The 15885-nt window shown below is 42.4% G+C and overlaps 1 protein-coding gene across 7 annotated transcripts in view; it reads left to right on the forward strand.

The window, feature by feature from the left end:
• The first annotated feature begins 1235 nt into the window (after window positions 1-1235).
• Window positions 1236-15885, forward strand: part of LOC138831479 (ataxin-3) — a 36036-nt gene continuing 21386 nt past the window's right edge. For 2 of the 7 annotated variants that reach the window (XM_070028531.1, XM_070028532.1), the window contains exons 1-6: window positions 1236-1315; window positions 7915-8079; window positions 8270-8314; window positions 9961-10046; window positions 10731-10797; window positions 14467-14554. In XM_070028531.1, coding sequence (XP_069884632.1) covers window positions 1292-1315; window positions 7915-8079; window positions 8270-8314; window positions 9961-10046; window positions 10731-10797; window positions 14467-14554 — 475 coding nt within the window. In that variant the 5' untranslated portion in view covers window positions 1236-1291. Of the gene's footprint in view, window positions 1316-1996; window positions 2140-7283; window positions 7329-7914; window positions 8080-8269; window positions 8315-9960; window positions 10047-10730; window positions 10798-14466; window positions 14555-15885 lie in introns of those variants that run through there. The other 5 variants (XM_070028536.1, XM_070028537.1, XM_070028534.1 and 2 more) reach the window with 4 other exon arrangements.

Genomic DNA, 15885 nt, shown 5'->3' on the forward strand with positions numbered 1-15885 from the left:
GCCCAGGTTAGATTCAAGCTGCAGTCCTCCAGAGCTCAGTGCCCTGAGTAGTGAGGCTTACAGGCCTGAGCCACCAGTGCCCAGCTCATAATGCAACTTTTTCTTTTTCTTTTTGGTGCTAGTCCTGAGGCTTTAACTCAGGGCCTGAGTGCTGTCCCTGAACTTCTTTTGTTCATGACTAGCACTTTATCACTTCAGTCAGAGCTCCAGTTCTGGCTTTTTGTGGTAGTTTGTTGGAGATAAGAGCCTCAGTCTTTGCTGCCTGGGCTGACTTCAAATTATCTTTAAATTTCAGCCTACTGAGTAATTAGGATTACAGGTGTGAGCCACTGTGCTGGGCCTACAATGCAACTTAATATCAGGCCTTGACACTGGAACCTGAATTTCCTAGTATGTATAATAGGAAAATGAATCCATTAATGATTGGTACATTAAATTGGTTAGTATGTAGCATTTACAAGATTCTCTAGTTTATACTAAAGCCTTAGGTAAAAAAAAATTTTTTACTGCAGAAAAAGTCCTAAATATTTTAACACAAGTTTGAGGTATTGAGAGGATGCAGTAATGGCTTTTCCTCTAATGGGGTTTTCCGTGGGGGAGGACAAAGAAGATGTTAAATGCATGTAATTGGGCACCGTGGCTCATGACTGTAATCCTAGCTTCTCAGGAAGCTTAGATCTGAGGATCACAGCTCAAAGCTGGCCCTGGCTGTAAAGTCCATAAGATTTACCTGGGATTAACCACCACCAAGCTGAAAGCAGAGCTATGGCTTCTGTGGGGGAGGGCTGGTCTTGAGCAAAAAAGCTCAGAGATAGTGCCCAGGCCCCAAGTTCAAGCCTCAAGACGGACACACACACACACACACACACACACACACACACACACAAATTACGTATAGATAAACAGAATGTACTTAGTAAAGCTGAAAGGAAAAAAGAACATAGAACCTAGCTGGTTGATCCTCATGCACTCCCCTGGAAACCAAAGAATGTATGGCACTGGGTGGAAGGCGGAAGAGAGCTCCTCCGGACGGCAGGTGGCACTGCAGCACCACGCACGTAGCCCGGTAACAGGCAAGGGAGGCGCACACTACGGTCACGTGCCTCCGCATTGATTTCCCACCCCCGCCCCCCTCAACCCTTTCCAGGCATTCACGCGCTCTTCGCACCACGTGACTCACTTCCTCAGGCACGATTGGCCTGTGCGAAGCACGTGGGCGGGGCGGGCCGGCCGGGGGCGGAGCTGAGGGGCTGCTTCGGCACGGGGGGCCGTTGGCTCCAGACAAATAAATATGGAGTCCATCTTCCACGAGAAAGTAAGTGTCCGCGTTCGGCGGGGGCCCTTCCGCGGCGCGGTGACGGGCGTGGGCTGCCGATCGCTGTCCACGGAGCGTGGGGTGGGGCCCGAGGCTCCCGGATCTGGTCCTTGCGGGGCGAGGGGCGCCACCCTCCTCGGGCGGGGGACCTTCCCCGACGCCTCGGCTCGCAGCCTTGGCCGTGCTGCTGGTGTCCGGAGGTAGAGGGTCGGCCCGGGGGCGTGTCGGAGGCGGCGCCCGGGGGGCTCGCGCGGGCGGGGGGCGGGGGGACTGCCGCGTCCTCCCCGCTTTCCTCCGGTCTTGGTTGGAGTCGCCCTCCCGGGAGCCTTCCCGGCTCCTCCGCCCCGGGGCCCGTCCGACCCGGGGTAGAATCAACTTTTCTTTCTGGGCCCCTCAGTTCTATCATGGAATCTCCCACGCACTCAGATCTTTGGGGATGTGGTTCCTGATCTTCCACCCCGGTTCCTGTCCCTCCCGAGGGCGGAGACCTCGGCTCGCCCCTCCTAGGGCCTGGCATCTAGGAAGTGCAGTGGGAAACTTTCCCCGGGCGCCCCCAAAGCAGGGACGTCGTCTTGAGCGTTGTTTTTATCGGGGGTGCGGGGGGGGGGGGAGGAGATGTGTGTTTGGTTTGGGGATTGCCATCTTTTCGCGATCGGGAAGCCAGCTTTGCTTTTTCTGTAGTTAGGAATGGACTGGAATAATGTGTAGTTGTGATCGGCCTCACCTGTTACGGACTTCCCTGACCACACACTCAGAGATACCACCGTTGATGGCATCTTGAGAAACTGGTCTGGAATCAAGTACAATCATCCTGCCATTTGGGTGTGAGTGAAATCTTCCTCAAGATGGCTTTTGCATATGGTATCTGATTTCCTAATAGTTTTCATAAAGTTTAGACGAGGCTATTACTTAATCAAAACAAAGAGTTTTTGTTTAGTTAAGTACTTATGAAAGAGCATTTATCCAAGATATTTAAAAACACAAAGACAAAAGGAGCACAGTATGTATGTGTAATGTAAATCCAAATAAATTGCTAAATAAGTTCTGGGATTTTTTTTTTCTTCCTTTGGTGTTGGGGAGGTCAGATAGGGTTATACTATGTAGCCCAGGCTGGCAACAAACTCTTGATTCTCTTGTCTCAGCTGGGATTACAGGATGTAGCACAGTATCTGGAGAAATGAAGTGTTTTTAAGAAGGTGTTTCAGAACGTTTGGGATTTGATTTATTAATTGACAAGGTATCTAGTCCATGGTGGCCTGGAATTGGCAATCAGCCTGACTCCTAAGTGTTGGGATTACAGGTTTGTGTCACACCTGATGTGTGTCTGTGAGTGAATCATATTTCTTTCTGAGAATATGCCAGTAATAGGACTTGAAGCACTCTTGCTGGGCCTTTCATGCTCACTGCTGGCACTCTACTATTTGAGCCATGCTTCCACTTTTGACTTTTTGTTGGTTATTTGGAAATGGGTCTCAAGGATTTGTCTACCAGGGCCAACTTTGATACTTAGATTTCAGCCTCCTGAATAGCTAGAATTGTAAACATGAGCCACTTTTTCCCAACTCCGTGTATTTCTAATTCTCAAAGGCTTTGATATAGACTCACATTCCATTGTGGAAAACTGAACACATTCTATACAACTTCGTGAGATTTATACACTGTATTTTCAACAGTATTCATTGTAATTCTTCTAGACAGCAGAAGATAACTTACTGAACCAAAGTATAAAAAGCAAGGTGCTAGCTTAATGAAAGTCTACTTACCAAAGGAAGTGACTCTCACATGGTGCTTCATAACTCTAAGCCTGCAACTCATGAGGCTGAGATAGGAAGATCACAGTTCAAAGCCAGCCTGGACAAGAAAAGTCTGTGAAACTCTTTATCTCCAACTAAGCACCAAAAGGAAAAATCTGGAAATGCAGCTATGGCTCAACTGGTAGAGCACTTTTAGCAAAAAAGCTCAGTGACAGTGCCCAGGCTCTGAGTTCAGGCCCAGGTCCAGCACACAAAAAAGTCACTCTCAATTTTCAGCATACGTAAGGCACCAAGAATGGTAGTTCAGGTAGGAGGATTATAGTCACAGGAAGATCCTGGGGGTGTGGTTCAAGTGGTAGATTCCTGCTTAGGAGGCTCTGCACCCTGAAAAATAAGTTTCTTGAGCATCTAAGCTGTATGTGGTATTCTTTGCTTATAGTAAACAACTTTTCTAGAAGTGCTTGAAGGCTTTGCAGTTCTTACACATCTATCTCATTCTCATTTGGGTATGTGTGTGTGGGGGGGGGGTTCCTCCAATTGTCTAAATATATTTTAAAAAGAAACATTTTTAGCCATTGGGAAAGTTGAATTTGGTACAGAGATTGGGCTTTACTAATTCCTGACTTAAACCCTAATACTAACTGCCTAGTATCTGTTTAGTTTTGTGAGCACTGACATTCTTGGTCTGGTGCCTGCTTTCTGTGGTTTCTGTGACCACTTCCATGACTGACTACTCTTGGTGCACTGTGTCTTTGGACCTGGTGCTTTTAATGTAATGTGAACTGTGAAGGAGTACCATGAAAAGATTTTTTAAAAATGCTGGATATTGATTTGGGGACATCCTATGCCTGTTGGTGACTGCTAGCTTCTAGACATCTTCAGTATGCTTGGGGTTTAGGAAAAGCCAAATTCCAAGTAATTGACTTGAGGAGGTGGTAATAGCTAGACTTTGAAACATCTGCCTGCCTTTGAATCCCAGTTTCTGCCAATGTGATCCAAGACAGACAAGTTTACCTCTGTGCTGGTACTCTCCCTCTACAGTGTAAGGAGACAACAGGTCTACCTGAAAGCTGGTGTGTGTGTAGGAGACACCTGGCAGGCAGGGATCCAGAAATAATGGCTGATGCCTTACACAGACTTTTCTGCTTGCTAGCCCCATATTAAAGAGTGGGAGAAGGCTGGGGGTATAGTTCAGTAGTACAACACATGCACATGAACTTGGGTTCAATCCCTGGCACCAAAACCAAACAGAAAAAAAAGCTGAGGCATGGGAAAGCACTTAAGTATGAGGTGGAGACCAAGGCATCTTCTCCATCGTTATGAAATGACTTAAGGACTGTGACCTCTAGTTCCACTCGACTTATTACAAACTAGCTCATTTCTGAGAACACCTTTAGGGATCTGCCTGGTTTCTGCTATATGTAGTGTACCTCTGGGGTATTGGAACTAGTTGCAGGGTGGTGATTTGGTTTCAGTTCCCATTTGTGGTTTTATAAAATGTTTTGTTAGAGGTGGAAATTGTTTGATAGGTACAACATAATTATGTCTAGGCCAGAAATAATGGAATTTTCATACCACTGAACATTAACTAGAAGAGAGCTGGTTGCTCTTCAACTGGGTGAAATCTTTTTTTTTTTTTTTTTTTTTTTCCACCCCTTTGGTGCTGGGCCTGGGGCTTGAATTCAGGGCCTGGGAGCTAGCCGTCCCTGAGCTTTTTCTGCTCAAGGTTAGTGCTCTTCCATTTGAGCCACAGCTCCACTTCTAGCCTTTGTTGGGGGGGAGGGCTATAATTGGAAATAAGAGTCTCACAGATTCTCCTGCCTGGGCTGGCTTTGAACCATGATCCTCAGATCTCAGCTTCCCCAGTAACTAGGAGTACAACTGTGAGCTACTGGCACATGGCTCACTGGGTGAAATCTTGAAGAGGGCAGAGAGAGCAGGAGAGGGGAGAATAAAGTAGAAAAATGGATAATCAGGTAGGGCATTGTACAGTTTTCATTCATGTAAAATTTTATCTTGTGACAAAATGATTTTTAAATTGGCCTGAACAATTGGCTCTTGCCATTTATTAAATTATGTTAAAAGTGCAAAATTTCATATTTCTTCTAGTAATATAGTCTTATTTGTATTGAACAGGGTTGAATTTCAAGGGCTTATATCCTATAATTTAAAGCTAAGTCTTTAGTAAGAATGTTTTCTCAAATATTTGGATATTCCTATTTTGACATGATACTAGATACAGTGACCATAGTTCATTAGCTTCGAACTGAGGTATTTAATCTAACAGCGGGACAGTAAAATTTATTGTCACTGTTGCAGAAAACCCAGTCTGATAATCATAGTAGGTAGCACTTGATGTGTGAATACCTATATTTTAACACAAACCTTTTCTTAAATTCTGGCTGATTGATTTATTGATTGATATTTTTTCTGGTGCTGGTACCAGGGCTTGAACTAAATAAAGCCTCACACTCTTGCTAAGGGTTTTCTTTTTTTTTTTCTTTTTACTTTTTTTCTTTTTTTTTTTTTTGGGGGGGGGGGGTCTGGTCGTGGGGTCTGAACTCTGGGCCTGGGCGCTGTCCCTCAGCTCTTCAGCTCAAGGCTAGCACTCTACCACTTGAGCCATTTGCTAAGGGTTTTCTAACAGCTGGTGCTATACCGCTTGAGCCAGGCCTCTAGACCAGAATTTGCTGGCTGATTGAAAACTGAGTCTCGTAGTCTTTTCTGCCTGGGCTGGCTTTTTGAACCTCAGTCCTCCAAGATAGCCTCCTGAGTAGCTACTATTACAAGCATCAGCTACCAGTGTGCTTACCATATTGTCTGATTTTTTTTTTAATTACAAAATTAAATATAGCACATTTATTATAAGAGCTACATCTGAAAGCCTTGTTACACCCTTCTTCAGGTGTTAACTCTTCCTCCAGAGAAAATCTAATGCTGTTGATTCTGGTTACATGTTTTTGAATCTTTTTTTTTTTTTTTTTTTTGCCAGTCATGGTGCCTGAACTCTGGGTCTGGGCACTGTCCCTCAGCTCTTCAGCTCAAGGCTAGCACTCTACCACTTGAGCTACAGCATCACTTCCAGCTTTTTCTGCTTATGTGGTGCTGAGGAATCGAACCCAGGCCTCATATATGCAAGGCAAGCACTCTACCACTGAGCCACCTTCCCAGCCCCTGTTTTTGAATTTTTGTAAAGACTTTTTTTTTGGGGGGGGGGGTCAGTCGTGGGGCTTGAACTCTGGGCCTGGGCACTGTCCCTGAGCTTTTCAGCTTAGAGCAAGTGCTTTACCACTTGAACCACAGCACCACTTCCAGGTTTCTGGTGGTTTATTGGAGAGAACAGTCTCATGGAATTTCCTGCCCTGTCTGGCTTTGAACCATGATCCTCAGATCTCAGCCTCCTGAGTAGCTAGGATTACAGGCATGAGCCACCAGTGCCTGGCAATGATGTATACTTTCTTGAGTTTTTTGTTTGTTTGTTTTTTTGGTCGGTCGTGGGGCTTGAACTCTGGGCCTGGGCACTGTCCCTCAGCTCTTTAGCTCAAGGCTAGCACTCTACCACTTGAGCCACAGCACCATTTCCAGTTTTCCAGTGGTTAATTGGAGAAAAGAGTCTCATGGACTTTCCTGCCCAGGCTGGCTTTGAACTGCCATCCTCAGATCTCAACTTCCTGAGTAGCTAGGATTACAGGCGTGAGCCACCAGTGCCTGGCTCAATGTTACCTTTTTATCCCATTGACATACCTGTACCCCACATCTGTTTCAACAACAGCATTTTGTTTCTAGGAAATTGATGAAGAATAATACTTATTTAGCAAGGTGTGCTCTTTGGGCCCACCGTCTTTTATCTCCCATTGCGCAGAACAAATTGCATGATGTGGACAGGTTGCATGAAGAAGTAGACTTGACATGGAGAGAATGTAAAAGCCAGAGTTAACAGAAGGAAATATTCTCCCATCCTCTATTGTCCAAGGATCTGTGGTTCCAGGAAGGGGTCCCGTCCACCCATGATGCTCCCTTCTTTCCCTACAGTGTAGGAAAGCAATAGTTGGAAGGAGGAAGGTGGCAAGCTGCTCAGTGCCTGGCAGTCTGGATTTGGATTCGAGGTGCCGATTGTATGTGTATATGAAAGTCAGCAGAAGCTCCTGGGCCTGTGGAAAGTTGGTGCCTGGCCTGCATGGGGAGGAAGCCAGCTATCTCCTGGGGAACTGAGTTTGGATGCAAGTCCCTCTTGCTGGCTGTACAGGAGTGAGCTTGGGGTCAGTTTGGGACTGTTCTGTATGCTGTACTCTCCAGAATCTGCCGAGTTCAAAGAGAAAGAACCCCAGCTTTAGAGCCACAAATGTAACATGGGATGCAATTTTTCTCATCTGTATTAGCTCTTTGAAATGCGAAATTCCCAGGAACAAGCATTGAGACCAGATAATTGAGATGAGCTTGTTAAAAGAAGCAATGTTCTAGGGACTGAAACTCCCCCTCAGCATTAATAATTTCCCCTGGAATCCCCAAAGATGAATTTATTTTAGGTACTTAAAATTAGAAAGGCTAAATGGTTTTTATAGCACTGTTTCTTTCTAGTAATAAATGAGATTTGGTAAATGAAGTCCGTTTACTATGAATCATTATATTTTTGATCAGAGACAGTAGTTCAGTAGTTGTAGATTCACTAATAGAACTGTTTGATGTTGGCAAGTACAGATGCATGTACCAAATGGTAATCAGGTTTGCCTCTGCAGGCAGTTTGGCTTGACTATATTTAAAAATGAATGGTCGATTATTTTAGAAGATACCATCCACAACTGCTTAATAAATCACACTTGAATGTTTTTCTTTTGGCAATACTAGCAAGAAGGCTCTCTTTGTGCTCAGCATTGCCTGAATAATCTATTGCAAGGAGAATATTTTAGCCCTGTGGAGTTATCTTCAATCGCCCATCAGCTGGATGAGGAAGAGAGGATAAGAATGGCAGAAGGTGGAGTAACCAGTGAAGACTATCGCTCCTTTCTACAGGTACTGATTATGTTGTTTAAAAAACGTTCATGCTATTTAGAAGAAGGGGGCTATTCTTCCTAGAGGGATGTTAATTAGAACTCTACTTTTGGCTTTGTAAATGAGAATGCACACCATGGTATTTTAAATAATAGACACTAATGACAGCTTTTATCCTTCCTGGTCTCCCATTACCCATCAAAATGAACAGCAGCCTTCTGGAAACATGGATGACAGTGGCTTTTTCTCCATTCAAGTAAGTATTCACCAGCATGTACTAAGTCTTCTTTGTGTGCCAAGCACTGGTTAAACTTAGTTTACAGTCGCTGTAATTATTATGCATGTGATTTTGAGGAGTTCCTCCCAGAAGCTGTGTACAGAGTGCACAATTTTACTAGATTTAGATACAGATAAGCAGGGGCATTAGGACTGTTGGATTTTCATTTTAGTGTAGGACTTGTAAAAATTACTTGTGAGAGTGAATAATTTGTATCTGGAAGCTGCTAGTAATATTCTAGTAACGTTACAGTGTTTCAAGCTTACTATCTGTCAGGTAAATCATTACTTTTCATTTACATCAGCCCAGAAGGGTTTATTACAAGATACAGCTTTTTATGTGTCTGTGCTAGGGATCAACTCCAGGACCTCACACATGCTAGACATCCCATGTACGCTACCACTAATCCATACCTCCAGCCCCTGTAGTTCCCTTTTGATTCTGTTGTTGTTGTTGTTTTGCTGTTGTTTTGCTACTGCTACTGAGATTTGAACTTAGACAAGCCTTGAGCTCTTGCTTGGCTTTCTTGCGTATAGCTGATACTCTACCACTTGAGCCACACCTCTAGTTCAGCATTTTGCTAGTTAATTGGAGATGGAGTCTCATGAACTGTTTGGCCTGGACTGCCTTCAAACTGTGATCGTCTAGGTCTCAGCTTCTAAGTAGCTCAGATGATAGGCATGGGATGATAGCCACTGGCTCCCAGGCTGGTTGTTTATTCATTTATTTACTTTTACAGAACTTGTACATGTTAGGCAGTCACTCACATGTTAGGCAGTTATTTATATATTGGGATGTTCTTTATGTGTGGATGTTTGATTCTATCAGTCTGGGGTGTACCCACACTTTTTTTAGTGCCTCCCTTGTAGACCTCACTTCTGTACCTGTGTGTCTTCGCTGACATTACACTGTCTCCCCTCCTAGACTTGTCATTCCCAGCAGTACCTCTCAGTGCTTCACGTGTTGGTCAGTGGTGAGGGCCACAGCAGCTGGCTTGAGATCAGAGACCAGAGTTGACCCAGCTCTTGTCATGTCCTATATGTATGGTGTTGCTCTTGGTAGAAGTTTCTGTTTGCCATAACCTCTCCTTTACTTTTTGTCTGTGCTTGTAGCTGGTTTGCTTTGCTTTCTTTATTGGCTTGTCTGGAGGGTAGTGAATTTTTACAAATTTCCCTGTCATTTACACAGTTTAAAATAATTGGGTTTGCCTTTTCTTCTACAGATTAACAGCTTATAATTATAGAATTCTGAAGTGGATGGAATCTTCCATTTAAATCCTCAGGGAGAACTTGTTTTTTACTTGTCATGTCATTACTGGCATTGTAAATAGTTGGTATCTGCAGTTGACATGTAGATTTTTTAAATCAGTTTTATCTAGGAATTGTGTTTTTTGGGAAGTCTTGGAAACCTGGTATAAATAGCATTCTTTCAAGTACACTTGGGTCAATTATGGATTTAGTGATTTAACTTTGTAGATATACTTTTAGAACCATAGCTTTTTAGGTCAATTCACACATGATGTATAATTGTATATACAATTAATATGGCTATACTTCAGTTTGGATTGAAAAGTTGTTTATAGCTCATGAAAAGTTGCTTTTTTGTTTTGTTTTTTTCTTTAACAGGTTATAAGCAATGCCTTGAAAGTCTGGGGTTTAGAACTAATCCTGTTCAACAGTCCAGAGTATCAGAGGCTCAGGATTGATCCTATGTAAGATTTTTTTTTTAAGTTGGTTTTTTTTTTCCTTTTTCTATATTTCTTTTTGAAGTTTGATTTTTTTAAAGCTATAATTTCTGAATGAAGAACAAGTAAAGTTTCAATGCTTTTGTTTTGATGTTGGCTGTTCATTCTTTCTGACTTTCCTATTTCATCTCTTCGGTGTGCTTTCTGAGCATCTATGGGCAACACTTCCTAACTCCCACTATTTGTGGCAGCATAGAACTGATTTCTCAGTGGTATGGGTGGCTGTCATTTGACACAGTATCACTAAACTGTGCAGAGAGCTTTATACAGTTACAGTGTTGTGCCAGGGCTTATACTCAGTGCCAGGGCCTGACACTCTTTCTGGGATTTTTCACTCACAGCTGGTGCTCTACTATTTGAGCCATGCCTCCACTTCTAGCTTTTTGCTGGTTAATTGGAGATAAGAGTCTCCTGGATTTGTCTACCTGAAATGGCTTCAAACTTCTGTTCTCAGATCTCAGCTTTCTGAGTAGCTAGGATTATAGAGATGAGCTTCCAGAGCCTTGGCTGTGTGTGATTTTTCTCTTAAAAAAAAAAAAATCAATGGTACTTAACCATTATCAAAAAATTTGTGTAATACTTGCTAGTAGACACAATAAATGAATATGAACTCATAATATTCCAACTTAATATTGTGTATTTTTTTTCTAGAAATGAAAGATCATTTATATGCAATTATAAAGAACACTGGTTTACAGTTAGAAAATTAGGAAAACAGGTAATATTTTTCCACCTTTCTCATCTTTTTTCCCATTCTGTATATTCTACTTGAAACTAAAATGTAAGGATTAGTACCTTTAAAATGAAACTGATCAGTGGTGTGTTGGCATGGATTCAGTCATGTGTTTTATCTCTGGTGCTGAGGATAGAATCCAGGGTCTCATATGCTAAACACACACTCTACCACTGAGCTATGTCTATAGGCCAGTGTCAATATGGGCAGATAGAATTTTGCTATTTTAAAAGATAATTATCAGAAGAGAGATATAATGTCAGGTTTCTGACAGATACCTTTGTGGAAGCCATCTATAACTTGTGCCATAATAAAAATTTGATAAGACAGTTCAGCTATGGCCACATTGAAGTGCATTTTTTTTGTGATGAGTGTGCTTTGTCAGTGATCACAATTACAAGTGTGTATTTAGTATAGTACCATCACAAAAGCTTCATCAGGCATACGTGGAAACAATCAACTATGTTTGTGTTTATATAAAAAGATTACTCACATCATTCCAAAAATGCTGTACATCTACATGGAATACATGTAGTATAAACCACGGAATATGTCTTGAGCAAGCTTTTTTTTTGTAATTGAATAAAGTCTTTTTACTAGAATTGTACATCTTCAGTAGAAGGTTATTGGAAACCAGCTTGTACAATAAAAAGGAATGAATTGTTGACACATAGAATAACCTGGGTCAGTCTCAGGGTAATTATATTGAATGGAGCCAGACACAAAGTCCTGCCTGCCATATGGTTCCATTTACTTAAAAGTCCAACGAATGAAACTAACTTATATAACGAGGAAGCAGACTGAGGCTGTGAAGGGATAAGGACAATGAGGAGAAATGAAGTGCAGGCCTACAGAGGGGCACCAAGGTTTCCAGGCTGTGGTGAATGTATTCACAAATTCATGGGTGTATACAAATGTTAAAATATTTCAGACTGTATACTTGAAATATGTGTGGTATATTGCATGTCAGTTATGTCCCAACAAAACTGCTCTAGTAAATCAAATAAAAAGCAAAAAAGAAAATAAAGTCAAGAATGCATTGAGTGAAATCAGTAAAAGAGAATTCAAAAATTAAAAACCATGCTGTTATCTTTTAAGTCACTGGCAGCCACCTGGAAGTAGTATTATCTTATGTGATTATTGCTTGGGACTATTGGTTAGCAAAGTCCTGCCCTTTATCCCTGCACCAAAATCCACAGTTTTTTCTTGAAGTCTTCAGAGGAGCTAAGACTATAAGGAGATGGCTTATAGAAACCAGATTAGAGTCAGCCGAAGTGACAAATGACAAGGCAGAAGATAACCCAGATTATTTAACCACTTTGGCTTTAAGAAACTGTGATCCAGTTTCTTAAAAAAAAAAATTCAATGAATTTTTTCATTTATTTATTGAATCTTTTTCATTTGAATTTTTTCATTTATTTTTGCCAGTCCTACGGCTTGAACTCAGGGCCTGAGCACTGTCCCTGAGCTTCTTTTGCTGAAGGCTAGCACTCTACCACAGGAGCCACAGCACCACTTCTGGCTTTTTCTGTTTATGTGGTCCTTAGGGATCAAACTCAGGACTTCATGCATACTAGGCAAGCACTCTACCACTAAGCTACATTCCCAGCCCCTGACCACTGGATTTTTAAGGTCTGAAGATTTTTTTTTTTGGGGGGTCCAGTTGTGGGGCCTTGAACACTGGGCCTGGGCACTGTCCCTCAGCTCTTCAGCTCAAGGCTAGCGCTCTACCACTTGAGCCACAGCGCCACTTCCGGCTTTTTTTTTTTTTTTTTTTGCTTATGTGGTGCTGAGGAATCGAACCCAGGGCCTCAGGCATGCAAGGCAAGCGCTCTACCACTGAGCCACCTTCCCAGCCCAAGGTCTGAAGATTTTGATTTCATACATTCCTTTGTATTGACTTGTTGAGAAACTTACATGTTGTACTTTGAAACTTTTAAATGTTTCGCTCTTCAAAATTGATTTCCACATTTTCAGTGAATTGATCTTTGATAAGGACGGATGTCAAATTTTGCTTTGTTTACCTTTGTTCTGGATTTATATTTGTTAAAAGGGTATTTTGCACTTTAGCTTGTTTCTGTGAAAAAAGTATTACAGGTGGTATGAAAATCTAGGGAAAATAATTGCTCCCCATGTTGACAATAACTTTGGAAACTGTGTCTGTGGTTATGAGGATAGCTGTCAGATGGTGGCTCAGTGCTGTTTATCGCCATGTGGTGCTCTTCAGTGGTCTTACGGAAGTGAACTGGTGATTATCCTGGTCTCTTCTGGGTACCTGACATTCTCACAATTGCAGTGTTTTAACTAACATCACCAGTAGCCAGAAAAGTATGTAGTGGTCCTTTTTCCCATACCAATTGGACAGACAGTTTGGAGAAAGAGTTAATGATACTTTCAATAAAGACATTTAGAGGTACTAGCAGTTACTGTACGTGGGGAGGATTTAAAATTTATGACTTTTTTTTTTGTCGGTTGTGGGGCTTGAACTCTGGGCCTGGACGTTGTCCCTCAGCTCTTCAGGTCAGAGTGAGCACTCTACCACTTGAGCTACAGTGCCACTTCCAGTTTTCTAGTGGTTTATTGGAGATAGGAGTCTCATGGTCTCTCCTGCCAGAGCTGGCTTTGAACCATAATCCTCAGATCTCAGCCTCCTGAGTAGCTAGAATTACAGGCGTGAGCCACCAGCACCTGGCAATTTATGACTTAAATTTTAAGGTGAAATTTTTTTCCTGCCAGTGGCCATAGAAAATTATCATTATAAGCAAACAGGCACAGGCTGCCAACAAGGAACAAATATGTTTGTCTTGTCATGGACAGATGACTTTGTGCCAGGTATACCCCACCCCTGGCTAAAAGGAAACCTTAAAAAACAACAAAAAAAACCTTGTGATAAACCTCTAGCATTGAACTTCAGTTTTTAAAAATGATGTTATGCAAGTACTTTGGAAACTTTCATTTTGCCATTGCCATTGTTTAGACACTCTTCCTGCATTTCAATGGGCTTTTACGTGTGGTGCGTGCGTGCGTGCGTGCGTGCGTGCGTGCGTGCGTGCGTGTGTGTGTGTGTGTGTGTGTGTGTGTGTGTGTGTGTGCGCTAAGTCTTCAACTCAGGGCCTAAAAACTGTCCCTTGCTTGCTTTTTTTTTTTTTTTTTATTCTGTACCCCTTGAGCCATGGCTTCACTTCTAGCTTTTTAGTGATTAATTGGAGATAAGACTCTCACAGACTTTTCTGCGTGGGCTGGCTTTAAACTGTGGTCCTCAGATCTCAGCCTCCTGAGTAGTTTAGGAGGATTATCCTTTTTTCTTTTCTTTTCTTTTTTTTTTCCTTTTTTTTTTTTTTGGTGGGACAGGGGATTAAACTCAGGGCTTCATGCTTGCTAGGCAAGTGCTCTACCACTTGAGCCATGCCCAAGTCCTTTTGCTTTTAATTTGTTTTTCAGATAGGGTCTCACGCTTTTGCTTGAGCTGGCCTCTGACCATGATCTCCCTAGCTTCACCTTCTGAGTAGCTGAAATTGCAGGTGTGTGCCACCATGATCTTACTATTTTCACCTCCTGAGTAGCTCTATTCTTAACATGTGAAAGCTCTTTATTATATATATATCCAAATATATTTGCTTAAATTTCTGACTTGTTTTTGTTTTTGTTTTACAGTGGTTTAACTTGAATTCTCTCTTGACGGGTCCAGAACTAATATCAGATACATACCTTGCACTTTTCTTGGCTCAGTTACAACAGGAAGGTAAATACTGAAAATATAATGACAATTTGAAAGTAGCTAAACAAAATGTGGGTCATTGCACGTGACTATTATGTACCGGCTCTCTGGCAGTGGCAGTGATGTCATCCTTACATTTCAGATGGTGAACCTGGGGCTGAGATTTGGGTGTCACTGAGCAGAAGTGCTCTCTCACAGCCAGACCTCCCATGAGATGGGATCTTCCTTTGCCTGTATAGCTTTTCCTCTGCCCTAAGTAGTATTTTTTTCTTCCATATTCTTTGGCACAGCATAGGGTCTAGAGGAAAGATATGTAATTTTGTTCCTTTTTGCTACTGTTAGGCCACTTTCCTACGAATTCCAGCTCCTTTGAAATACATGCCTCCAGATAAAACTGCAGCTGCTCTTTTGCAATCACCTATGAGCCTCCTTTTGCATTGGAGATTTTAGTTCTGGCTCACTGCTTCTCTGTCACAGACACTCCTTTATTTACATCATGCTTTGTGATTTCCACATCAATAATCCAGGATCTTCTTACTTTCAAAGGTCATGGTATTCACTCTTGCCTTTTCATTATCCATAACCTTAATCACCTTTGAATCCCAGTCAGAGCATCCTGTTGTTCAACCACCACCTTCTGACTTTATGCCTTCTTTCCTTGTTTCCCTGTGTGGGTTCCTTAAACCCAATGTGGGGCCCAAACATTCCCCTCATTCTTTTCTTCGTGTGTGTGTGTGTGTGTGTGTGTGTGTGTGTGTGTGTGTGTGTCTGTGTGTGTGTGTGTGTGTGTCTGTGTGTGTCTGTGTGTGTGTGTGTCTGTGTGTGTGTGTCTGTGTGTGTCTGTGTGTGTCTGTGTCTGTGTGTCTGTGTGTGTGTCTGTGTGTGTCTGTGTCTGTGTCTGTGTGTCTGTGTGTGTGTACCTTTCCTGGGGCATGAACTCAGGGCCTGAGCATTGTCCCTGAACTTTTGTGCTCAAGGCTAGCATTCTACCACTTAAGCCTCACAGCTCCTTGTCTGGCTTTTTTGGTAGCTAATTGAGAGCCCAGCTCTTCTTAATTTTTTTGATCTGCTTATTTTCTCAGTCTATCATTATTGCCATCCCCTGTATTCCCCAGCTTTTTTCCACTTCTCTCACTTTATCATTCATAAGTGACAAAAATCTCCATCTTTGTTAAAATACAGTCTTGTTTTTGGCCATTCCTATAGAATGGATGAAGATGGCTTTAAAAATAATAACCTAGCCGGGTGTCGGTGGCTCAGGCCTGTAATCCTAGCTACTCAGGAGGCTGAGATCTGAGGATCGCTGGTTAAAGTCAGCCCAGGCAGGAAACTCCGTGAGTCTCCTATCTCCAATA

This window comes from Dipodomys merriami, unplaced genomic scaffold, assembly GCF_024711535.1.
Source record: "Dipodomys merriami isolate MVZ:Mamm:240054 unplaced genomic scaffold, mDipMer1.0.p SCAF_198, whole genome shotgun sequence".
NCBI lineage: Eukaryota > Metazoa > Chordata > Mammalia > Rodentia > Heteromyidae > Dipodomys > Dipodomys merriami.